The sequence below is a fragment of the Sinocyclocheilus grahami genome, unplaced genomic scaffold (assembly GCF_001515645.1).
Source record: "Sinocyclocheilus grahami isolate Dianchi unplaced genomic scaffold, SAMN03320097.WGS_v1.1 scaffold33.1, whole genome shotgun sequence".
Taxonomy (NCBI): domain Eukaryota; kingdom Metazoa; phylum Chordata; class Actinopteri; order Cypriniformes; family Cyprinidae; genus Sinocyclocheilus; species Sinocyclocheilus grahami.
In genome coordinates this window covers 3555449-3580913 of record NW_015505212.1, presented here as the reverse complement: position 1 = coordinate 3580913, position 25465 = coordinate 3555449, and the positions used below count along the sequence as shown (strand labels likewise).

General features: G+C 36.3%; 3 protein-coding genes and 1 pseudogene across 3 annotated transcripts; 3 read left to right on the top strand and 1 right to left on the bottom strand.

The window, feature by feature from the left end:
- LOC107581283 (glycosyltransferase 8 domain-containing protein 2-like) overlaps positions 1-2635 on the top strand; it is a 3668-nt pseudogene extending 1033 nt beyond the window's left edge.
- A 363-nt stretch (positions 2636-2998) lies between these two features.
- On the bottom strand, positions 2999-7075 carry LOC107581282 (endoplasmin-like). The gene is made up of 11 exons (XM_016266783.1): positions 7067-7075; positions 6570-6952; positions 6382-6493; positions 6155-6277; positions 5951-6067; positions 5723-5860; positions 5564-5641; positions 3980-4045; positions 3585-3854; positions 3258-3503; positions 2999-3151 (listed from the first exon to the last, which is right to left on the bottom strand). The coding sequence occupies exons 1-11, from the start codon at positions 7073-7075 to the stop codon at positions 3002-3004; spliced, it is 1692 nt and encodes a 563-aa protein (XP_016122269.1). The 3' UTR covers positions 2999-3001.
- A 378-nt stretch (positions 7076-7453) lies between these two features.
- On the top strand, positions 7454-16222 carry LOC107581281 (tetratricopeptide repeat protein 41-like). The gene is given in 17 exon segments (XM_016266782.1): positions 7454-8074; positions 8076-8110; positions 8257-8354; positions 9708-9888; positions 9972-10189; positions 10984-11147; positions 11242-11719; positions 11809-12048; positions 12451-12610; positions 12706-12854; positions 13108-13220; positions 13326-13506; positions 13621-13771; positions 14320-14469; positions 14558-14679; positions 15625-15751; positions 15832-16222. Coding segments are annotated over 17 exon segments (3579 nt in total).
- Positions 16223-17333: 1111 nt separating this feature from the next.
- On the top strand, positions 17334-22145 carry LOC107581297 (poly [ADP-ribose] polymerase 12-like). The gene is made up of 8 exons (XM_016266799.1): positions 17334-17823; positions 18482-18617; positions 20014-20269; positions 20549-20641; positions 20732-20858; positions 21403-21571; positions 21659-21779; positions 21890-22145. Exons 1-8 carry the CDS (start codon positions 17495-17497, stop codon positions 21985-21987), a joined length of 1329 nt encoding a protein of 442 aa, XP_016122285.1. The 5' UTR covers positions 17334-17494; the 3' UTR covers positions 21988-22145.
- The last annotated feature ends 3320 nt before the right edge of the window (positions 22146-25465 follow it).

Sequence of the window (25465 nt, the reverse complement as noted above, 5' to 3'; positions counted from 1 at the left end):
CCTGGAGGGCCGGTGTCCTGCAGTTTAGCTCCAACTTGCCTCAACACAGAAGTTTCTAAGTTTCTAGCATGCCTAGTAAGAGCTTGATTAGCTTGGTGTGTCTAATTGGGGTTGGAGCTAAACTCTGCGGCCCTCCAGCCCTCCAGGACCGAGTTTGGGCACCCCTGCTTTAAATACTTTTCAGCTACTATAACTTAAGTCTTTGGGAAAAACAGTTATTATACATCTGAAATGGATGCAGTCACCACATAACTAATGTATATATTGTCAAAAATGTACAGTAGTCAAAAGGGATTTCAAATCAATGGATTTATTAAATATGAAATAAAAAATATTCAATTCAGGTTAATACAGCTACTGTACATATAGCCAAATAAGATTGTAGGATTTCGTCATGTGAAAGTCTTATCTGTAATGCATCAATTTCCAAACACTGTCTGTAGCTGAAGTTGGCTGATAGCAAATTAACAATCCATCCTCTTGTAATGAAAACACGCCACAGCTCACAAACACCAGACTCTTCCTAACCAGGAACAATCAAAAATAGTCCAGACTATGGTCTCACGTCAAAAATGAAAAACTGGACCATGATGTGGTGCCCTCACCAATAAAGAGTCCTCCTAAAATGCATACAAATACACTGTCTTAAACTCTTAAATAGAAAAAAAACTCCTTAAGACTGGGCTTGAAATGACACATTTCCCAACCAGGACACAGCACAATGTGTTCAGCAGGTGAGCCATGCTGGCTACTGCTGCTTGCTATTGCTAACATCCCTCACACATCATCTTACAGTGATCTCTAGTGGTCACTTTTTTCATATATGCAGCACAGTGCAGGATTTTCTATAGTCTCTCTCTCTCTCTCTCTCTGCCAGTCAATCGTGAGCTCCTCAATTCTGCTAATCCTGGTGGCTTTTGCTCTCCTGTACGAAAAGACCAGACTACAGACACTGGCCAAGTATTCAGGTACACATGCAGGGTACTGATACCCAAGTATGTACTCAGTTTGTTATGTTGATCTCATTGCGGTCTATGAAGTGCTCAAGAAAGATGGGGCCAAAACGGGTGTGGAGGACAAGAAAACGATGGACACTGACATTCCTGTGGTGATCTGTGCTTCAGAGGAGCATATTGGTGCTGCCATGGCAACCATCAACAGCATCTACAGCAATAGCCGTGCAAGCATTTTCTTCTACATAGTTACCCTGCGAGATGCCATCAAAAAGATAAGGTCTCACCTTTGACGCAAGTGTAACACATGCTGATGGCCATGAGCACTCACTTGGTTGCAGTGTTTCTGAACTGACTTTAACTGATTTTAGTGATGATCCAACATATTAAGTAGTTTATTGTACAACATGTCAATACAGACATTTTTAAAATCAAACTTTATTAATGCTTATAAACCTTTATGCATCAAAATACTGGAGTGTTAAATAAACCCTTTAACTTTGACATCTACAACAAAAGCTATGGGAAGCATTTTCTGCTCCCTTTTAAAAGTCGATAAGCCTATTTATTTGCATTTATTATGGTTAGTTGAAGTTTATTTGCATTAATTTGCATTTGTTCTGCTTCCTGCAATCTTTTGCACCCGAGAACCACTGCAATTACATATATACATGTTAGATATACAGGAACTATATAACATAAAGCTGAAAGCAGGACACGCTGCTGCGTTTGCCTCAGACTGTGATCTGCCCCCCACACTTGAGATGGTGCGCAGTGTGGGGATGCAGGTGGGTATTTTGAATATGGTTTACGTATATCGCTTTAGTTACTGTTACATGGATTGATTTCTCGCTTTCATTTAATTAAAACACAATTGCCTCTCACAGACAACCCATATGTGATTTCTGGACTACCGTAAAGAGGAAGTGAGAGAGTTGGGCATCAACCCAAGTGACTGCTCCTTTAATCCAGGTTTTTGTGGCAGACCTTGGTGAATGTAAAAAGCAAAAAATAACTAAACAGCTTGAGAAATGGATGGCTAAGAATGTCACGTGATAGATATATTGGTTCATTTCGAGCTTTTAATGATTTTTGTTACATCTGACTTACAGGAGATATACAGGAACTATATAACATAAAGCTGAAAGCAGGACACGCTGCTGCGGTTGCCTCAGACTGTGATCTGCCCCCCACACTTGAGATGGTGCGCAGTGTGGGGATGCAGGTGGGTATTTTGAATATGGTTTACGTATATCGCTTTAGTTACTGTTACATGGATTGATTTCTCGCTTTCATTTCATTAAAACACAATTGCCTCTCACAGACAACCCATATGGGATTTCTGGACTACCGTAAAGAGGAAGTGAGAGAGTTGGGCATCAACCCAAGTGACTGCTCCTTTAATCCAAGTTTTTGTGGCAGACCTTGGTGAATGTAAAAAGCAAAAAATAACTAAACAGCTTGAGAAATGGATGGCTAAGAATGTCACGTGATAGATATATTGGTTCATTTCGAGCTTTCATGAGATCAAATTAGTTCAGCAGCAACAGATTTCTTTGTTTCCATGTTGATGTAGAGAGAATCTGTACAGCAGTGCGGCCATGCCTCCAATGCGGATCGTCTTTCATGATAAATACACAACCATTAATCCACTGTGGCACGTCAGACACCTGGGTAACTGATTTTTGAACTTTTTTCTGCCAGATCTCACTGAATACTTATTTGAGATGGTGATTCTTTTTTTATATTATTTGAAGCTTTCTATTTACAAAAATATTAAGCAGCACAATAATTTTCCGCATTTATAAAAAAGTTTTTTGAGCAGCAAATCAGCACATTAGAATGATTTCTGGAGGATCCTGTGACACTGAAGACTGGAGTAATGATGCTGAAAATTCAGCTTTGCATCACAGGTGACATTTTGCATATTTCTCTTATGTGACAAAACCCTAAAGGTGTTTTTATAGGTTGCCAGGTTGTTCCATTGCAGTTACTAAGGTGACTGGCACTACAATTTGCATATGCACAAACGTATTTTTAAGACCTGTTTAAAGGACGTACTTTGTGGAAATGTCTTTTCCTGTCTGGTAAGCCTGGGCTTTCATGATCCGTTCCATGTTGCCAGACCATCCGTACTGACTTGCAACCAGAGCGCAGGGAGACTTGGTCAGCCTCTGAGACAAAACGGCCTTCTCGATCTGAAACACGATACAAGGACGAACTTGTTTAAATTTATCTACCACTTCTAAAAGGTCAGTCACTTTATAATATGCAATACAATAAAATTACAGAAAACAATCATACGTTGTCCTTCAGGGCCTTCTCTTTCATCCAGGTGGTGAGGGGTTCGAAGTCTTTCTCCAAAGCTTCCCTCTTCTCCTTGGCCTTGTCGCTCTCGTCGAACTTAACGCCTTCCTTAGCCACATTCTGGAAGCGTTTTCCGTCAAACTCAGGCAGAGCCTGAATGCAGTACTCGTCCACTGGCTCAGTCAGGTAGACGACCTCATATCCTTTCTTAAGAAGCTTTTCCACGAATGGAGAAGACTCAGCCTAAAACCAGAAATATTACATGTTAATAAAGGAAATAGGGTATCTCAGTAAGCACAGTTCAAAGTAAAAACATTTAAGCACCTCCGTCCTGCTGGTTCCAGCCATGAAGTAGATCTTGTCTTGCTTCTCCTTCATCCTCTCCACATACTGCTCCAGACTAGATAGTGTGGTATCACTGTGGGAGGTCTGGAAGCGGAGCAGCTTGGCCAGGCGGGTTCTGTTGGAGTGATCCTCAATCACTCCCAGCTTGATGTTGGTGCCGAACTCCTTCCAGAACTTGTCATTGTACTGTTCCTCGGCAATCTTCTTGATCATGTCCAGGGTCTTGCGCACCAACTTCTTACGGATGACCTGAAGAACGGAGGTATCAGTGTTAGTGTTGAAAGTAATTCATTGTTCAGCAAGTTCATGGCATCATATAAACATACATAAACCATCAATCGATGTTACTTTGATCTGTAACACGATGTGCTCACCTTGAGCAGTTTGTGTTGCTGCAGAGTCTCTCTGGACACATTCAGTGGCAGATCGTCGGAGTCCACCTGAGAGATGAGATCAAACACAGAGTCACCAAACACTCATTATAGTGATGCAGCAAAATAAATTATTGGCCAAAACTGATAAACTATCCATTTTTATTCTATTCAATTAATAGGTCATTAAATGCAATCTGTACGTTAAATAAAATTTAAAAACATCACTATTTAGTATTTATATAAAATTGTATTTATTAATACTTTCAATTAGCTTTTATTTTTACAGTTTCAGTTTTCAACAAAACTACAGTTATGAACAATTTTGTGCTTTCACCATTTATTATACACATTTTATTTCAATTTAGCTTTCATTCACTTATTTCAGTTTTAGTAATTTTAGTACTTCAACTTATTTGATTTCAGCTAGTTGCCAGGGCAACGTTTTTAATTTCCATCTAACATTTATATTTTTTCCAGTTTTTCCATCTAACATTTATATTTTAAGCTTTATTTCAATTAACAAAACCAATTTTTAATCAAGTTTATAACACTGATTATTACCAGGGTTAAAGTATTAAATTACTTTAGAATTGGTTTACTCCAAACACAACTTTTATGCAGAAAACAAAAATGTAACAAACCTATTTTTGGCAAATAAAATTTATTTTGTACCCAGTATTACATTAGTGCAGGCATGCAATCTGCTCAAGAATGGAAATGCTCTTTACTAATGAGCCAGTACACAGGAAGGCTATCACTTCTAGGGAATGCAGCAAAATAAATTATTGGCCAAAACTGATAAACTATCCATTTTTATTCTATTCAATTAATAGGTCATTAAATGCAATCTGTACGTTAAATAAAATTTAAAAACATCACTATTTAGTATTTATATAAAATTGTATTTATTAATACTTTCAATTAGCTTTTATTTTTACAGTTTCAGTTTTCAACAAAACTACAGTTATGAACAATTTTGTGCTTTCACCATTTATTATACACATTTTATTTCAATTTAGCTTTCATTCACTTATTTCAGTTTTAGTAATTTTAGTACTTCAACTTATTTGATTTCAGCTAGTTGCCAGGGCAACGTTTTTAATTTCCATCTAACATTTATATTTTTTCCAGTTTTTCCATCTAACATTTATATTTTAAGCTTTATTTCAATTAACAAAACCAATTTTTAATCAAGTTTATAACACTGATTATTACCAGGGTTAAAGTATTAAATTACTTTAGAATTGGTTTACTCCAAACACAATTTTTATGCAGAAAACAAAAATGTAACAAACCTATTTTTGGCAAATAAAATTTCTTTTGTACCCAGTATTACATTAGTGCAGGCATGCAATCTGCTCAAGAATGGAAATGCTCTTTACTAATGAGCCAGTACACAGGAAGGCTATCACTTCTAGGGAAATGCAATGCAAACCTGCATTATACTTCTAAGAATTTTAAATATGCCACACTCTGTACATGCAGAACTAGGATTGTGAAGGATTTGAGTCACAGAAGTGTCAATACATCCTGAACTTGTATCTTACTGGCTACACTTAAAAATAGACAGACAGAAACACTTACAACGCCTTTGATGAAGTTGAGATACTTGGGCATCATGTCATGGAAGTCATCGGTGATGAAGACTCTACGCACAAACAGCTGAAAACCAAATTGGGTACAGTTAATAACTCAAATATAACAGAATGTTTTCTTTTCCGACTTAAAGATTATCAAAATTACTTTGATGAAGTCATTCTTCTTGGTGCCATACTCATCGAAAAGGCCTCTGGGTGCAGATGCAGGGATGAAGAGGATGGACTTGAAGGTGACCTCTCCTTCAGCGGTGAAGTGAATGTGACCTATGGGCTCATCAGAGTCCTGAAAATTTTAAATGATTCCACTTGAACTGATCCAAGAAGCCACAGAGGATCATACGGAGTTGATTGTGTAAAGCACAGGTTGACTCACCCTGGAGAAGGTCTTGTAGAAGGCTTTGTATTCGTCCACCTCCACTTCCTTTGCAGGCCTCTGCCAGATGGGTTTAATGTCATTCATCAGCTCCCAGTCCCACACAGTCTTCTCCACCTGAAAAAGAGAGAAGAATTGTTCATTGAGAAACATTTAGTAGCCTCTACTGATGTTTACTTGCATATTTGCAGCTAAATACAGTACCTTCTTAGTCTTCGGTTTGTCCTTGTCTTCATCCTCTTCCTCAACCTCAGCTTCATCTTCAGTGGCTTCTTCCTTCTCTGCCTCAGCCTCCTCCTCTTCAATGGGCTCCTCTACAGTCTCAGTCTGGAAATGAGACAAATCGATGAGTTCATCACATCTTCCAGCTAGTTAAGCTATTGGTAAACTCTAAACTAGAAGGTCTAGGGGCCTTTTGTGGACAGTCTGACCTTGCTGCTCCATACGTAGATCGGGAAGTTGATGAATTGAGAGTACTTCCTCACAAGGTTCTTAATGGTCTCCAGCTCAAGGTAGTCTGAAGCTTCCTCTTTCATCACCAGTCTGATGAAACAAGACTACTTTAATAACATGTAACAATGTACACATTTTTTGCAACTTTTTAAGTTCAACTGCTTACGTAATGGTGGTGCCTCTGCCCAGAGTGTCTCCACGAGGGTCCTCGATGATGGAAAACTCATTGGAATCGGATTCCCAGATGTGCTGGGTGTCGTTGTTGTGCTTGGAGGTGACGATGACCTTATCAGCCACAAGGAAGGCAGAGTAGAAGCCCACACCAAACTGACCAATCAGCTCAGAGGTGGATTGATCCTCATCCTGCATCTCAGTCATCTTGTTGAGGAACTCACTGGTTCCGGATTTGGCAATGGTACCAAGGTTCTTCACCAGTTCTTCTTTGGTCATGCCAATGCCAGTGTCAGTGATGTGAAGCATGTTCTTTTCTTTGTCGGACTGGTGAGGACAGACAAAAGATACAGAACTAAATATTGCATAACCTTGATACTAGTAGTAAAACTATTTACTACAGAAACCAAGAACTAAAAATGTGTTTGCATAGCTAAACAAGGTGTTGAGTATCAAAATTAAGATGAAGGAAGGAAATGCTCCTCAATTTGCTTCACACATGTTTGAATTTCTTTTTCAATGCAAATTAAAAAGCGATGTTATATTTCTCTGTTTCAGTAAACCGGGTTAGAGACCGTGACAGCTGATCTGGGGACGGTGTGGGTTTTGTTTACTGCTTTGAACGGGTTGAGGGAAACGGAACAAGGTGATTCAGAATCAGATTTAATTTAGGGTTACGGTTACCTTAGCAACCAGTTGTTGACATGGGTGAAAGACCACAAGAAAGTCACGATAGAATTGCAATTTTTCTGTTTTACTTATTTTATGTTGACTAATATTTTTATTTTTTTTTGCATTTTTTTTCCTTCTCTATTGCATGTAACTATTTCTGAAAATTTCACACTAAAAATGCAAGGAATAAATATCCGAGAAAAAAATATGGGAGAAACTTCTGATAGCTTATACCAGGGGTTTCCTTTTTGGCCTTATCTGTGTTATGTTCCAGGTGATCTTCAAGAAGAGTTGATTTACTTGAAAGCAAAGGTGTTTCCCCACCTAGACACACTTTGCCAGGCAAACGGAACCTGTTTCAGACCTGTGGACTTGCAGCGAAGCAAACAAGAAAGAACAAGAAGAGATGATGAAAATAATCATAAGCTTGATCTTTTTGACCAACAGTTGAAAATCAGTTTGGATCTCATTGACCGCTCGTCCTTTTTCATTTGTCTTCTTGGACACAGCTACGGACAGTGTCTGCCAGCCGACAATGGTTCTCAATCTGATATCGGACCATGTTCTTTGTCTGAGGTGGCTAGGAACTTGCGTGTTGCTGCAGAGGCTGGTTACCCTTGGGTTATGGAGGATGAGAATCGCACCAGTAGTCTTACAGAGCTGGAGATCACCAAGGCAGCCTTCATTGACAACAACAGAAGCTGCTTCTTTTATTTTAAAGACTGCACCCCACAGGACACAGAAGACGACAGCAGTAGTGAAATGTGCAATTTCTTGAACATGCTGTCCACTCAAAGCCAAAGTGAGAGACAGAGAATGAGAGATCTAAAAAAAAAGGATCATAAATCATTGTCTTCCTGTCAGGTCTGAGTTTACAAGTCACAGTGTCTTGAAACACAAATGCAGATTTATATGAAATACTAGCCCATTTGTGTATTATTTGTGTATATATATTGGGTATTTTAAATGCAACCTTTTCCCACCATCCTTTTCTTTCCACTGTGTGACAGATTCTTCAAAAACCTGCATGAACTTGAGGAGATGATAAAGGTGGACTGGGAAGGAGTCAAATGTTCATTTCATGAGGATCCAAAACATCCCATCTCCGGTAAGACTACACTTCTGGACCAGTTCTCAAAGATTTTTGTTACCTTTTAAAAGGCCACATTTTGGACTTTAATCAAATTCTTAATCAATTCTAAATTGTATTTTATTTTATTCAAATTTTTAATACTTTATCTATTTATATTGATTATATGTAAAAGAATATGAGCATATATGATGCATATGTGACCCTGGACCACAAAACCAGTCATAAGGGTCAATTTTTCGAAATTGAGATTTCTACATCATCTGAAAGCTGAATAAATAAGCTTTTCATTGATGTATGGTTTGTTGGGATAGGACAATATTTGACCGAGATGCAACTATTTGAGAATCTGGAATCTGAGGGTGCAAAAAAAATCAAAATACTGAGAAAATCGCCTTTAAAGTTGTCCAAATGAAGTTCTTAGCAAAGCATATTACTAATCAAAAATTAAGTTTTGATATATTTATGGTAGGAAATTTACGAAATATCTTCATGGAACATGAGCTTTACTTAATATCCTAATGATTTTTGGCATAAAAGAAAAATCAATTTTGACCCATACAATGTGTTTTTGGCTATTGCTACAAATATACCCCAAGACTGGTTTTGTTGTCCAGGGTCACATATTAAAAAATAGTTCAAAGTTACTATTATTACTTATGATAGTCAACCTGACACTTCAATGATAGGTATGATATTGATGAGTTGTTATTTGGCTTTGGGTTTTCTCAAACCAAAAAACAGAATATTAGGGTTCAAGTAAGATACATTTATGATTTTTGACTTGATTTGTTGTAGGATGGCAGGATTCATTCGATCTGCATTACCATGAGAGGCATGAGCGTACATTGTGTGACTGGTTTGTGCCCTCGGCACCCACCACAGAAATACTGAACGCACTAAACAAATTTCTGCATCCTGTAACCCATAATGCAAAATCTGAGATGCACTCGCCTTTAAAGTTGTCCAAATGAAGTTCTTAGCAAAGCATATTGCTAATCAAAAATTAAGTTTTTTTATATATTTACAGTAGGAAATTTACTAAATATCTTCATGGTACATGATCTTTACTTAATATCCTAATGAGTTTTGGCATAAACTAAAAATCTATAATTTTGACCCATACAATGTGTTTTTTGGCTATTGCTACAAATATACCCCAGTGACTTAAGACTGATTTTGTTGTCCAGGGTCACATATTAAAAAATTGTTCAAAATTACTATTATTACTTATGATAGTCAACCTGACACTTCAGTGATAGGTATGATATTGATGAGTTGTTATTTGGCTTTGGGTTTTCTTAAACCAAAAAACTGAATATTAGGGTTCAAGTAAGATACATTTATGATTTTTGACTTGATTTGTTGTAGGATGGCAGGATTCATTCGATCTGCATTACCATGAGAGGCATGCGCGTACATTGTGTGACTGGTTTGTGCCCTCGGCACCCACTACAGAAATACTGAACGCACTTAACAAATTTCTACATTCTGTAATCCATAATGCAAAATCTGAGATGCACTCAAGAAATCCAGGAGCTCATTTCACATGGTAAGAACATAAAAACCAAAGTAGGCAAACGGTGTTTGATTAACATATATTATGTTATGGGTCAAATTTTTGTGTGCTTTCAGTGATCTTGACCAGAACAACTCAGAGAAGTCTATTTTACTAGTATGCGGTGAAAGGGGTTGTGGGAAGTCCACTCTGGCAGCATGGTGGCTGCGGTCCTTCTGCAGACAGAATCCTGATGTTCCAGTCATCTCTCACTTCTGTGGGACCAGCACATCCAGCACTGATGTCAGGTCTATGCTCAGACAGTGTACTGCTCAACTTCGAAGAGCACATTACAGTAAATTGCCTCATTTTCCAGCAAAAATATGTTTATGATTCTTGGGAATTTGAATAATTGTCTATATAATTTCCAGAACAATCTAATTTCAAGCTATTATTGCAAATGCTCTTTGTTAGTTTATGAAAAAAAAAGTTAGATAAATGTAAAGATTATCCACTTAAAATTAGAAATTGGATTGTACACATAAATATTATAATTTGAATGTAAATGTATTACATTTTTAGTAAAAATCAATTAGAAGAAAACCGAACTACTGTCTTGACCAGACAAGAAGAAATCAATTAAAAATATCAAATATAAAAAGTAAACATTTAGAACATTTTGTACAAATATTTTAATAAAAATATTGTATATATATGTATAAATAATTTGTAATAATATTTTAGACCATCATAAAGACCAAAAATGTAATTCTTTTGACCTCATTTTAAAATAAATGTTAAATAATAAATTATAATAAATAAATGTAAAAAAAAATTAGAATTTTTATTGTACATGTAAATATTGTAATTTAAATTAAAGTCTGAATTACTAAGAAGATAAAAATTAGACAAGAAATATTTAATATAAATAAAATAATAAATATTTGTAATAATAAAAAATAAATATATATATTTTTTAAATATTATAAATAAAGACAAAAAATGTATAACAATTATTATTATTATTATTAATAATAAATATATTAAATAATATAAAATATTATACATATATATTTTTAAATAATATTTTAGTGCATCATAAAGACCAAAATATTCTAATATTTTATATTTTACATTTTTTATCTGCAGGTGATTTTCCAGATTGGGATGATAGTTTGGAGGACGTGATTGAGTTTATGCATCTCCATCGGGCAGTCCAGGCATTTACTGCTGCAGCCAGTCTTGGGCCTTGTATTCTTCTTGTAGATGGTATTGACCTTCTGACAGAAATACTTGCACTCTCAAAGCAAGAGGTGAACTTTCAATCTCCTGTTTGATTTAGTAATTAGTCTTTAGCTTTTTTATTTCAATAAAATAAACACCTTATTTCTGAATTCTGTTTTCCAGGTGAAGGCACTACGATGGCTGCCAGATGCTCTGCCTCGCTATTGTAAAATGATCATCACAACAACCTTCACTGACCTCACTTACAAAAGTCTGACCGGCAGGACCGATGTCCAGATTCTCAGCTGTCCCCATCTCTCCGATCCAAGTGTTCTGGGCAGCATTTTGCACAAACATTTGTCTTTGCCTTACAAGGAGCTGCCAGCCAGTGTTTTGCAAAGAGTTGCACGTAAGAAGCAGTGCCACATTCCAGCCTTTTTAGCGCTCATTGGCACAGAGTTACGGACATGTGGAGTGCTGAGGGAGAAAGAGGAAGAGATGGAGCTGTTGAAGGAGTATATAGAGGTTGATTCAATTCCAGAGCTCTGGGTGAAGGTCATTCATCGCTGGGTACAAGATTACAGCAGAACTGCTCCAACAGAATATATTACTTCTTGTAAAGTCACTGAGGCTCAAACAAGCACTGCATCACTCAGGGATGGTAAGTCCTTTTTATTTTGTTATATAAAACCATGCTTGCCGTGACTTTATTAGTTAAACCTAATAAGCATTTTCTCTTCTTCTCTACAGATCTCTCGGGCTGGGTGTGGGACACGCTCTGTCTTATTCATGTGTCTCGTGCTGGGCTGACTGAGCCTCAGGTTTTGGCTTTGTTGGAAGATTTAGGCTACTGTGGTAGTCTGCGAGTCCAGGTTTTGGAATGGGCCCGACTGCGCTCTACTTTTTGGCCTTGGGTTCAAGAGAAAGCCAATGGGCTTCTGACCATCACACATCAATCACTCAGCCAGGCTATTAACCTGTTGTTGCATGGTGAGGATGGTTTTAAGTTATTTGTCTTATTCTTCTTTATTATATTTCATTCCTTTCCATTCTTTGCAAATAGTTGCTTTGAGTAGCCAAACCTTTGATTGAATGCCAAATTATACATTTGTAAATGAAATGAACTGAAATGAAATAACATTTTTTATAATAAATAAATATTATAATAAATATTTTACAAATAATTATGTAAAGATAAATAAATGTAAAAATTAATTTTTATTTATTTTAAAAAAATATATATTTTTTTTACAAAATAACTTTTCAGTAGCAACGTGTGCCATCTGACACTAGGATTCTTGAAATAGAGTATAATATAGTGTCCAAGCATTCAAACAGATGGGCATTTCCAGGGCGTTCTTACTGTTTTGCTTTTGTTTCGTTCGTTTTAAGGTACGGATGGTCAGAATTCCTACCAACGGATCCTTGCTAAGTTTTTTCAGAAATCCAGTTTAGAGCTTTGTAGCTGGGGAAGAAAGATGGAAGAAATTCCTTGGCATCTCAAGCAAACTGGTTCATTCAATGAGTTGCATGATTTCCTCAGTGATCTGGCGTACGTTATCTCTAGTTTATCTTTGAATATAAATATTTTGCTAATGCAGCGAGTTTTTAGTCAATGATGAAATAAACCCTCCATATTTTTCATAGTACCGTGGAGTTTTTGTCAAGCAGCCTGAAGCGATACCCACAGATGACAATTGATGTTATACATTATTGGGCACTACTAAGGCAGAGAGGATTTGACCCTCTGACTTCATTCCAGAATCTGATGGCTAAGACTTGGGAGCGTCTTTATGGTAAAACTAATTATTTTTATTATAACATTTAAAAATCATGAATATCTGTCATCACAGTACAGTAATGTAAATTGTATTAAATGGTTTTAGAAATTGTAAAGCATTGCAAGGTATTGCCTTCTGCAGATCCTCTGGGAAATCATAATTCTGATATATAGACAGACACAGAAAAGCAGAAATGATGACTCAATGATCACTTCTTGGTAAATGTTAACTAAATTCACCTGGTCTTTCTTAGACATTCACCCTCCAGATCACAGCAGTTTGTGGAGTTTGTCATTGTACTGTTCTAAAGTTCTGCTCTGTTTGGGGGAAATGCAACAAGCTGAGGAGCTGCTACTGCAAGCAGATCGAATTTTCCAAAAGGTAAAAATGATAAAAGACACTGATATTTTAAAAGAAATTGTATGCATTCAATTTTCTGAATGCAAGATTGAATTCATTCATCTGTTCTGATGGTTTCTTCCACAGGGTGTAGAGCTGGATAGTGACAGTATGAGCTTACTACTCAAAGTGCAACATATGCTGGCAGAGTTTTACATCCAAATGCATCTGCCAAAAAACACAGAGATGTATTGCCACAAGGGACTTGAGACGGCTCGGTCTCTTACAGTAGCCCACCTTGACAGCACAGAGGTCAAACTGATAGTTGGTAAGATGCATGTCATATTTCATCCTGCATTCACATAACTTTTATAAAAAGACATGCAAGTTATTTTTGGCAAGGGTAAATTTGAACACATGTAGCACTAATCTGCTCTTACAGGACAGCTGCATTGTCGTCTGTGTGTGGCATTGCTGGAGGATGGACGGCTTTATGCAGTGCCAGGGCTTTTCAAAGAGATCAGCTCGGCTAGATGCATCTCTGGCCATCCTTGTGCTGACGGCACAGCTATGCTACTGAAGGCCATTCACAAGTAAGATAAAAAAGTTTGTTTTTCTCTAAATGAAATTAAATGAAATTAAGAATTTATATCAAATAGAGTGAAGTGACATGTGGCCCATACTCGGAATTAGTGCTCTGCATTTACCCATCCAAAGTGCACACACACAGCAGTGAACACACACAAACCGTGAACACACACCCAGAGCAGTGGGCAGCCATTTATGCTGCGGCGCCCGGGGAGCAGTTGGGGGTTCGGTGCCTTGCTCAAGGGCACCTCAGTCGTGGTATTGAAGGTGGGAGAGAGTGCTGTACATTCACTCCCCCCACCTACAATCCCTGCCGGTACGAGACTTGAACCCACAGCCTTTGGGTTATGAGGCCGACGCTCTAACCATTAGGCCACGACTTCCCCTATATATATACCATATTTACCAAATGTTACCAAATAACATACCATATTTACATCCACGTCAATAGGTGTCAGTATAGTCTAAGAGTCTATGACCACTGTTTTATTAGCCAGAAATATATACAGAAATTACTTGAAATCCATTTTAATGCATTTTCACATTTGTCTAGGTTGAGTCTTTGTGAGCCCAAGACTGCTGAGAAATGCTTTCAAGCTGCACTGGCCAGCAGGAGGCGCTGGTACGGCCATGATCATCCTCTGGTAGCAGAAGTGGAGGAGCAGCTTGCAGATCTTTGGGCCAGTGCTCAAACCAACACAGAGTGAGATGCTTGTGTTTAGTTACGTCAATCTGTCATCATACCTTAAAGTCCTATTATTTGATTTCAAGGTCACTGGCTTGACTTTTAGATGGACACAGAGGAAGATGGTTGAACTGTACCGGCATGTTATAAGCACTAAAGAGACTGAGGCTCAGAAGTTGCAACTTCCCACCATGCAACACGACCTTGCTGTCATTCTTATGAAGCTTGGTGAGTGACTAAATGGCCTTAAATGGCGACTGGTTGTGCCACTGCGTGCTTGAACACAACAGTAACCTTTTAAGTGGCCTTGGTTTCAATGGCATATTTTTCATTAAAAGCTTTGAACCAAACCATCCAGCTCCAAAATGAATCACAACTTCAGAAACTCTTATTTGAAGGTAAAATGTATTTGATTCTTTTTTTTTTTTGGACAAAAAGAAGTGTGCTGTGTTTGTATATTTATACACTACCAGCCCAAGGTTAGGAATGATTAAGATTTTTTTTTTTTATGTTTTTGAAATAATTATCTTATGTTCTCAAGGCTGCCTTGTTTGATCAAAAATACAGTAAAACTAATATTCTAAAATATTATTACAATTTAAAATAACTGTTTTTGAATATATTTATGTAATATATTTTCAGCAGCCATTACTTCAGTCTTCAGTGTCACATGATCCTTAAGAAATCATTCCCTTTACACTTTATTTCGATAGTCCACTTTAGACATTCTATTAACTATAGGCAACTTTGCAACTATACATTAACTAACTCTTAGATAAAGAGTAAAGAGTTAGGTAAAGGTAAAGAGTTAGTAGAATAAGTTGACGTACTTATACTGAAGACACTGAAGACTGGTGAAATGGCTGATCAAAAAATCAGCGTTGCCATCATTGAAATAAGTTACATTTTAATATATTCAATAGAAAACAGTTATTTTCAGTTGTAATAGTATTTCAAAATATGATTGTTTTTACTGTATTTTTGATCAAATAAATCATGCATTTTTGGTGAGCATTGTAAATCAGCAACTGAAGTCATTCACTGCCAGTTTAAAATGCCTTATAGTATATTACAAAATATTCAAATATGTAAGTTGTTCTGCTGTTGTCTGATGTCATTACATCATGCTCTGTTCTGTCCCAGATGTTTTGTGTATTTTATACTGTCTGGCAGGTAAAGTGTTGTTGCGTAGCTGCAGTAGAGTTGAGAGGAGAGAGGGGCTGGATCTGCTTCAGAGAGCTGCAGACATAAGGATTCACCCCTTGGGCCCTGAGCACCCACTGACCCGAGACCTGGAGCTGTGAGCTCAGTTTCACTACAATATTGTATTGTAATCACACAGATACTCTTAATTCATTTTTAATCTGATCTCTTCTGCAGTGTTTCGAACCCTGATATTGTAGGACAGAGGAAGCATGTTCTAGAGGTCATCAGGACCACCTCAAACAATAAACTGTCACTGGGTAGGTCTACAACTGCTTTCAAGGAATCACACTGTGGGCTGCAACAACCATCCTCAAAGTCACGTATAACACTAGCAACTACCAAACTCCCTAGGAGCTTCTCTACACAAACAGCATCATGTTGTAACCAGGATGAAACCCTAAAAAGACCATGGACGACTTTCCAGGTCTGCGTATTTGGGCCACAGAGTGACATTAGGACTCTATTACAAACAGGAAACGCTGATTGGTTTGACCGGCGACAGTCCCTTACCAGATCAACTGGGGGTCTTTCTCAGGAAGATGCATCATGTTGGAGGAAGCTTTGAAAGCACTGAACCAATAGATAAGAAGACACTTTGTCACATGGTCAGAGTAGCTATTCTATTCTATTCTATAACTTTTTACCTTTGTGTTGCTCGCTGAACTTGACAAATTTCTATAAAGCTACTTTGAAACAATATAGATTGTGAAGCACTATATAAATAAAAATGACAACTATTAGAATAGATACATTTTTTATTTATATTGAACATATATCTATTTTTAGCAATTTATCATTTGTTTGCATAAATAAATCTAAGTTTATTATAGAATTATTACAGTATGCATTCATAAGACATAAAACCTGTGATAGCAGAAATAAACTGAATGCTGAAATACTGTAAATGTGAATATAAATTATATTCCTACATAGTCTATAATATTCTGTTTAATACACTGTTACAGTATTGGTAACTAATACAGTGGTGTGAAAAAGTGTTGGCCCCCTTCCTGATTTCTTATTTTTTTGGTTTACCAAAAAATCCTGAAGGAGAATGTCCGGCCATCTGTTCGTGACCTCAAGCTGAAGCGAACTTGGTTTCTGCAGCAGGACAATGATCCAAAACACACCAGCAAGTCCACCTCTGAATGGCTGAAGAAAAACAAAACGAAGACTTTGGAGTGGCCTAGTCAAAGTCCTCACCTGAATCCTATTGAGATGCTGTGGCATGACCTTAAAAAGGCAGTTCATGCTCGAAAACCCTCCAATGTGGCTGAATTACAATAATTCTGCATAGATGAGTGGACCACAATTCCTCCACAGCGCTGTAACGGACTCATTGCAAGTTATCGCAAATGCTTGATTGCAGTTGTTGCTGCTAATGGTGGCCCAACCAGTTATTAGGTTTAGGGGGCAAACACTTTTTCACACAGGGCCATGTAGTTTTGGATTTTGTTTTCCCTTAATAATAAAAACCTTCATTTAAAAACTGCATGTTGTGTTCACTTAGTTAGTTATCTTTTATTAATATTTAAATTTGTTTGATGATCTGAAGCATTAAAGTGTGACAAACATGCAAAAAAATTAGAAATCAGGAAGGGGGCCAACACTTTTTCACACCACTGTATATTAATAATATCTATCTATCTATCCGGAGCCTGAGGGTGGGTGTTTTTTGTAAGACTTTTATTTTGAAAAGAACTGGCACTGTGAACTTGGCATTGACTCATAAGGCTTTCAGAGATTCCGCTTTCATTTCTGAAGAAAAGCAGAATAGAAACCATATTAATAATAAGGCTAGACAGCAGCCCAGCAGTGGTCTCAGATCTGCGCAGACATGTCGGGTTACTCTCGGATCATACATTATGCGACCAGCATATTATGCGGCAATAAAGGATCTATGGAAATATCTCAGCTGCACCGCCAGGTGTTCCAGCGCTTCGAGATCTCCGAGGAGGATTTCTTGTGCATCGTTAAGAAATGCTCTCGCTTCACAGTGATCCAGAGCAGATCCAGAACTGAGGATGGAGAGTCCGACTGCATCGTCGTCGCGAAAACATCTCTGAGACTCTGCAAGAAATATTCGAAGAATGAATGTTACGAGTGCCAGGATTTACATCTGTGCAAGTATTATGTTTACGGGAACTGCAGATATGGAAAAGGAAGGTAAGGTTGAGAGAACGTCTGGATGTCTAGCGTAATATATTCCCATTGTAATAATCAATACAAGACAAAATAGATATACTGTACTTATAAATAACAACAGCTATTTGCTGTCATCATAGTTATATCAGTTTAGTGGCATGAAAAAAGAATACATTCATAACGATTGTATGTTCTGCAAGACCCATTGATATTTTGCATGAGCTTTAAAATTATTTTGTGAATATTTTACTGCTTCGTGATAATAAACAGATTGGCCAGTATTTTGTTTATTTTTAACCAATATTAAAACTTTCTACGTAATTGATTATGTAGACAAGATTTATTAATATTAATAACAGCACCTATTAATAAGAATTAAGTTTCCTTAATATTGATAATAACACCCAGCAACGCTATTCTATGGTATAATAATAATAATAATCAATAATAAAATGTTAATATGTTTTAAGTGTGGTATTAAGTATAATGATTATTTAGTTGTTAGTGTGTCAAAAATCAGAAATAAAATGATTATCTGCTTATTGGTTATTACACATTTATACATCAAAATACTCTGTAGGTTATCTATAAAAGCAATATCAATCTCTTACACAAATAAATGTATGGTAATTATGTACAGCCCAAAATCACTATATGCTTATGTGTTTGTGTGTGTCAGGAAGGAGTGTAAATTCTCCCATGATATCCAGTCACAGCAGAACTATCCCCTGCTGCGGGAATGTACGCTTCATGAACTGAACGAGGATGATCTCTTCCTGCTTCTGCTCCAGAACGACCCTGCCCTACTGCCAGAGGTGAGGAAATGCAAGAACAGGAAGGCTAAAATAGTCATCTAGAGCCATGAGAGATTCCTCCCCAAAGCCAAAATCATGCTATGACTGGGATATTTCTGCATTCCAGGTACCTCTCCTGCTGATTGAAATGCGCTCCTTCGTTTCTTTCGCTGGGCGCTCAGTTACGAGACGTTTTTAGAGTAGAATAGAGCTCATGTAACCGCTCAGACGTTTGTTCTGGCATGCTTGAATCAGCCACTGGCTACACCCAAATGTACAAAATAATTGAATATTTGAGTATGTAATTAGTCCATCAGAACGCAAAAGGAGCTTGTTTTCTGCGTTATATCCTGGATAAGGTGCAGTCTGATCAGTTCCATCAGTCAAACGCCCGTAATCTTAAAAATAAAAAAAAACACTCAAAAAAGCAAGACAGCAAGAAAAAGTAAAAAAAACAAGTGGTGAATTGAGAAGAATTGTGGTCCGCGTTCAGGATGAAGAGTACCTGATGGTTCTGAGATCTTCAGGTGTCCTAAGTGTGTTTCTCCAGTTTGGTTTGGACAAAAACAAAACCAAAAAAAAGAAAAAGAAAAAAAGGAGAATGTCCTGTAATCAGGTAAAGTAGAATGTTTTGCTGAGCTCTGTGATGCACTGGTTTAATCTTGAAGTTTGACTGTATTTGTAAGGCATTTCATTTGTTTACTTTAATTATTAATAAATGCATGTGTGGTTTTGAATATTGTACCGATCACGTTTGGAATCATTACATTTTTTTATCTTTTGAAGGAAGTCTCTTATGCTCATCAAGGCTGGATTTATTTAATCAAAAACACAGTAAAAACAGTAGTATTATTTACATTTAAAATAACTATTTTAATATATTTTAAAACGTAATTTATTCCTGTGATGCAAGGCTAAATTTTGAGCATCGTTACTTCAGTCTTCAGTGTCACATGATCCTTCAGAAATCATTCTAATATGCTGATTTGCTGCTTAATTGTTATACATTTTTATTGGTGCTCAATTATGAATAGTTCTTATTAATTTACTATTAATGTTGGAAACAGTTTTTGCTGCTTTATTTTTATGGAAGCTGATACTTTTTTTAGGATTCTTTGATGAATTGACATTGAATATGAATTGTTATCAACACTGATAACAATAAGAAATGTTTCTTAAGCAGCAAATCAGCATATTAGAATGATTTCTGAAAGATCCTGTGACACTGAAGACTGAAATTGTAATAATATTTCACAATATTACAGTTTTAACAGTATTTTTGATCAAATAATTGCAGACTAGGTGAGCATAAGAGACTTCTTTCAAAAACATTTTAAAAAATCATAATATTTTCAAACTTTGACCAGTAGTTTAACGCTGATTTTTAAAGACTCCTCCCTGTGCTATATGTACACAGGTGTGTGCTCACTATAATAAAGGCACGGGCCTTTTTGGAGTCTGTACCTTTATGGAGTGCTGCACTAAGGTGCACATTTGTCAGCACTTTGTGCAAGACGACTGCCTGTTCGGCCCCAAGTGCAAACGGCTGCACAGTTTCGACGAGCACAGCCGCAGGATGTTGGAGGAGCGTGGTCTCGGTGGTGACATCATCCATGACCTGCCCTACATCTATCAGAATGTTTATCGTCTCAACTCACAAACTATAAGCAGTGGTAAGGGCACTTATATTCATTTACACATATATACAGTAATTCATATTATACATACATATTCATATACATTTCAGAACTCATATCTGATCAAGGCGTCACACCGGCTGCTCAGATGGAGAAGAATGAAATGTCTCCACTTCATAAGACGGAAATGCAAGTTTCAGGGTTGGTGTCCATTTCAGCAACTCACAAACTATAAGCAGTGGTAAGGGCACTTATATTCATTTACACCTATATACAGTAATTCATATTATACATACATATTCATATACATTTCAGAACTCATATCTGATCAAGGCGTCACACCGGCTGCTCAGATGGAGAAGAATGAAATCTGTCTCCACTTCATAAGACGGAAATGCAAGTTTCAGGGTTGGTGTCCATTTCATCCACGTTCAATCTCATTTTCTTTAAGCCATTTACATTAGATTTAAGTTATAATGGTTTTGTTTATTGCTTCAGACCAGTGCGTTCTTGTCCACTTTAATCTTCCATACAAATGGGAGGTTAATGACGGGAAAGGCTGGAGGGATTTAAGAAACATGGAGGAAATAGAGAGAGCTTACTGTGACCCAAAGAATGAACACAGGTCAGTACAAATGCACATGCAAGTGCTTGCTTACCATTTTTTCTTTTGTCCTTTCTTTTTCTTTTTTAATTTAATTTAATTTATTGCTTTTTAAGGGCTTTCTGTATTTTTATTTTTTTTAATTGAATAACAAAAAAGTATCAGATAATAACAAAATTGATTGTATATGGCATTAGCTGTGCTAAAATGTTCCAGATCATCAGCGGATCATCAGCAGATCTTCCCTATTCTATCCTTTCCAGTGGGATTTTAGTATCATTGAGATACTAGTTTTTGTTTTTATATATTCTTTTCCATTTTAGTTAAAGTTTGAATAATTTTGTTATGTGTTTCATCATTTTTAATAGTATTTTTATATGTCTAGTTTTATTAATTTTTATTTTAGTTAAAGTAAATGAAAATGAGAAAGGTTGCCTTGGCAACTAGCTGAAATAAAATGTATATTCTAATATATTTCAGAAAAAGTTTGTTATTTCAAGTATCAAAAGTTTATTATATAGTTTTAGTTCACTATAATAACCCTGCTAGCTTCTCTTGGATTCAGTCCAGGCTCGAGACCGGTGGATTTTGTGTCCATGACCAGGAACCATGACCCTGTGCGCCGACTCTCAACGGTCTCTTCCATCTCTAAACCCGCCCACTACATCCTGACAACAGAGTGGATTTGGTACTACAAAGGAGATCAGGAGAACTGGATAGAGTACGGTCAACCGGTGAGACTGGATTGCAAACATAGTGTATATACTCTCAGCTGAGAGGAATTTAAGGTCAGGTTTTGTTTCAATATCATTTTTCTTTAGGATGACAAGCAACGTGTGACGTCTGTAACGTCGCGAGAGCTGGAGAAAGCATTTCAGGAGGACAGCAATGCAGAAGTTACTCTTATTAAGGGGAATAGGCATTACTATGTCAGTTTCCAAGGTACTACACACCTTCATATCTGCTATATGTATAACAGAACTCCTGCAGTCTTTGAAAATATTATTTTATATTATATTATTTGTAAGCATTTGACTGTTCTAATTTTACAGATATGTATCAAAGAAACCCCAAACACAACACAAAGAGGAGGATGCGCAGGCGACCACGCTTTGTGTCTATCAATGAGGTGGAGGCTAAAGCTGTGTGACTGACCAAACACACAAACACATTCAGATTATGAGTTACTGCTTTAGTTTTGTGTCACTTCTCAATTAATACATTGAGGAGATATATCCTCAATTTATCCTCAATATTTATCCAAATTGATCCTCAATTTGTGTCTATATGTGTGTGTGTGTGTGTATATATACAGTATATATATATATATATATATACATATATATATATATATATACACACACATATATATATACAGTGCTGCTTGAAAGTTTGTGAACCCTTTAGAATTTTCTATATTTCTGCATAAATATGACCCAAATCTTCATCAGATTTTCCTGAAAGTAGTGAAAAGAAAGTCCTGAAAGTAGACAAAAAGAACCCAGTCAAGCAAATGAGACAAACATATTTTCTTTGTCATTAATTTATTCAGGTGAATGATCCAATATGTGAGTGGCAAAAGTATGTGAAGCTCTAGGATTAGCAGTTAATTTGAAGGAGAAATTAGAGTCCATCTGTTCAGAGGTGTTTTCAATCAGTATGATATCTATGAGATGTCAGTGGATGCCCTGTTCTGTTTGAAATCTATCAAAGTTTGATCATGTTTGTGGAAGTTTATCATGACACAAACAAAGGAGATTTCTGAGGACCTCAGAAAAAGAGCTGTTGTTGCTCATCAGACTGGAAAAGGTTACAAAACCATCTCTAAAGAATTTGGACTCCATAAATCCAGTCAGACAGACTGTGTACAAATGGAGGAAATTCAAGACAATTGCCAGCCACCCTCATCAGGAGTGGTCGACCAACAAAGATCTCTAAAAGCAAGACGTGTAATAGTCTGCGAAGTCACAAAGGATTCCAGGGTAACGTCTGAGCAACTAAAGGTCTTTCTCACATTGGTTGATGTTAATATTCACGAGTCCATCATCAGGAGAACACTGAACAACCATGGTGTGCATGGCAGAGTTGCAAGGAGAAAGCCACTGCTCTCCAAATAGAATATTGCTGCCCGTCTGCAGTTTGCTAAAGATCATGTGGACAAGCCAGAGGAATATTGAAGAAATATTTTGTGGACAGATGAGACAAAAATATAACTTTTTGGTTGAAATGAGAAACGTTATGTTTGAAGAAAAGAAAAACACTGCATTCCAGCATTAAAAACCTTATCCCAATTATGAAATATGGTGGTGGTAGTATCATGGTTTGTGTCTGTTTTGCTGCATCTGGGCCAGAACAGCTTGCCATCTATGAAATAATGAATTCTGAATTATGTTCTATTATTTCATCTATGAAATAATACATTTTTTTTCAGTTCTGCAAGAAATAATAATTCCAGTAAGCACCAAGGATTTAATTTTGATTAATTTGACCTCTAATAAATCTTTAAATAAATCAGGAATCTTTGAATTCTGGTATGTTAAAGAGAATATTTTCTTTGCTAAGTGTTGAGGGATGTGCCCAATATAATATATGATAATAATTTTTATATTATTGCATTACTTATAAAAAGAACCATGTTGTTAGTAATAAAACTGTCATAATTATGTTTTGGCATTTTGATTATCATGGATAAAATATAGTTACTCTAGTAAAACCATGCTTCATTTTAGTAAGGGGCATAAATATGTTACCTTGTCAAAAGCGTTTTTTTTTTCAGTAACAACGATATAGTTACATTAAAAGTCCGTCAGAACACCAACCAAAATCGCAAGGAGGTAACCATAACAACAGTTTCTCGATCACTGTAACGTATGGTACGTCAACAAAAGCTAAGTATTTATTAAGTTATTATAGACATATGTAGCACAAATATATCTCAATAAAGTTTGTTATTGTTTTGTTTAAACGTGTTTAAAATGATGGTTAAGCTGACGGTTAACTATGTTAGAGGCGCCAAAAAAAGAATCGACGCTCGCCCAGAAAATTACCAACAAAACTCATGACCCTTCAGAAAGTATTAAATAAATATAAAGAAATAATGCACAATGCTTTATGATGTCTACGCCCAAGTCCTTAGTATTTCCACAAGGGAAAATGTTATAGCTTAAAATATTCCCAGCGTTACTCGTCGAAACTGCATTTTTACTAGTTACAATTACAATTAGAGAGCTCTACAATTAAATTCTTACTAGTAGCAATTCAATTAGAGAGCTCTTTAATTCCAATTAAACACATCTTTAATGTGTTTTTTTTTTACTAGTAAAAATTTAATTATAGAACTCTGTAATTGCATTTTTACTAGTAAGAATTCAATTCGAGAGCTCTGTAATCGGAATTGTTACAAGTAATAATTGAATTAGACAGCTCACTAATTGTAATTCTTATGAGTAAAAATTTAGTTGCAGAGCTCTACAATTAAAAATGAATGGAAGTCAATGGAGACACATGACTAGTAAAAAATCATGTGTAGAGTTCTCTAATTGGAATTGTTACTAGTAAGAATTGAATTAGCCCATAGAGCTCTGTAATTGGAATTCATTCTTACTAATAATTGAATTAGAGAGCTCTAATCATAGTGGTTACTACTAGTAAGAATTGAATTGGCCCATAGAGCTCTGTAATTGGAATTCATTCTTACTAATAATTGAATTAGAGAGCTCTAATCATAGTGGTTACTACTAGTAAGAATTGAATTGGCCCATAGAGCTCTGTAATTGGAATTCATTCTTACTAATAATTGAATTAGAGAGCTCTAATCATAGTGGTTACTACTAGTAAGAATTGAATTGGCCCATAGAGCTCTGTAATTGGAATTCATTCTTACTAATAATTGAATTAGAGAGCTCTAATCATAGTGGTTACTACTAGTAAGAATTGAATTGGCCCATAGAGCTCTGTAATTGGAATTCATTCTTACTAATAATTGAATTAGAGAGCTCTAATCATAGTGGTTACTACTAGTAAGAATTGAATTGGCCCATAGAGCTCTGTAATTGGAATTCATTCTTACTAATAATTGAATTAGAGAGCTCTAATCATAGTGGTTACTACTAGTAAGAATTGAATTGGCCCATAGAGCTCTGTAATTGGAATTCATTCTTACTAATAATTGAATTAGAGAGCTCTAATCATAGTGGTTACTACTAGTAAGAATTGAATTGGCCCATAGAGCTCTGTAATTGGAATTCATTCTTACTAATAATTGAATTAGAGAGCTCTAATCATAGTGGTTACTACTAGTAAGAATTGAATTGGCCCATAGAGCTCTGTAATTGGAATTCATTCTTACTAATAATTGAATTAGAGAGCTCTAATCATAGTGGTTACTACTAGTAAGAATTGAATTGGCCCATAGAGCTCTGTAATTGGAATTCATTCTTACTAATAATTGAATTAGAGAGCTCTAATCATAGTGGTTACTACTAGTAAGAATTGAATTGGCCCATAGAGCTCTGTAATTGGAATTCATTCTTACTAATAATTGAATTAGAGAGCTCTAATCATAGTGGTTACTACTAGTAAGAATTGAATTGGCCCATAGAGCTCTGTAATTGGAATTCATTCTTACT

Excerpts from the sequence above, each read along its gene's own strand:
- LOC107581282 (XM_016266783.1), bottom strand. Across the intron at positions 6,494-6,569 it reads GGCAGAGGCACCACCATTAC|ACTGGTGATGAAAGAGGAAG; the intron begins GTAAGCAGTTGA and ends TTGTTTCATCAG. Across the intron at positions 3,152-3,257 it reads AGAAGGCCCTGAAGGACAAC|ATCGAGAAGGCCGTTTTGTC; the intron begins GTATGATTGTTT and ends ATCGTGTTTCAG.
- LOC107581297 (XM_016266799.1), top strand. The coding sequence starts at position 17,495 with ATGTCGGGTTACTCTCGGATCATACATTATGCGACCAGCATATTATGC. Across the intron at positions 17,824-18,481 it reads TGCAGATATGGAAAAGGAAG|GAAGGAGTGTAAATTCTCCC; the intron begins GTAAGGTTGAGA and ends TGTGTGTGTCAG. Across the intron at positions 21,780-21,889 it reads TTACTATGTCAGTTTCCAAG|ATATGTATCAAAGAAACCCC; the intron begins GTACTACACACC and ends CTAATTTTACAG.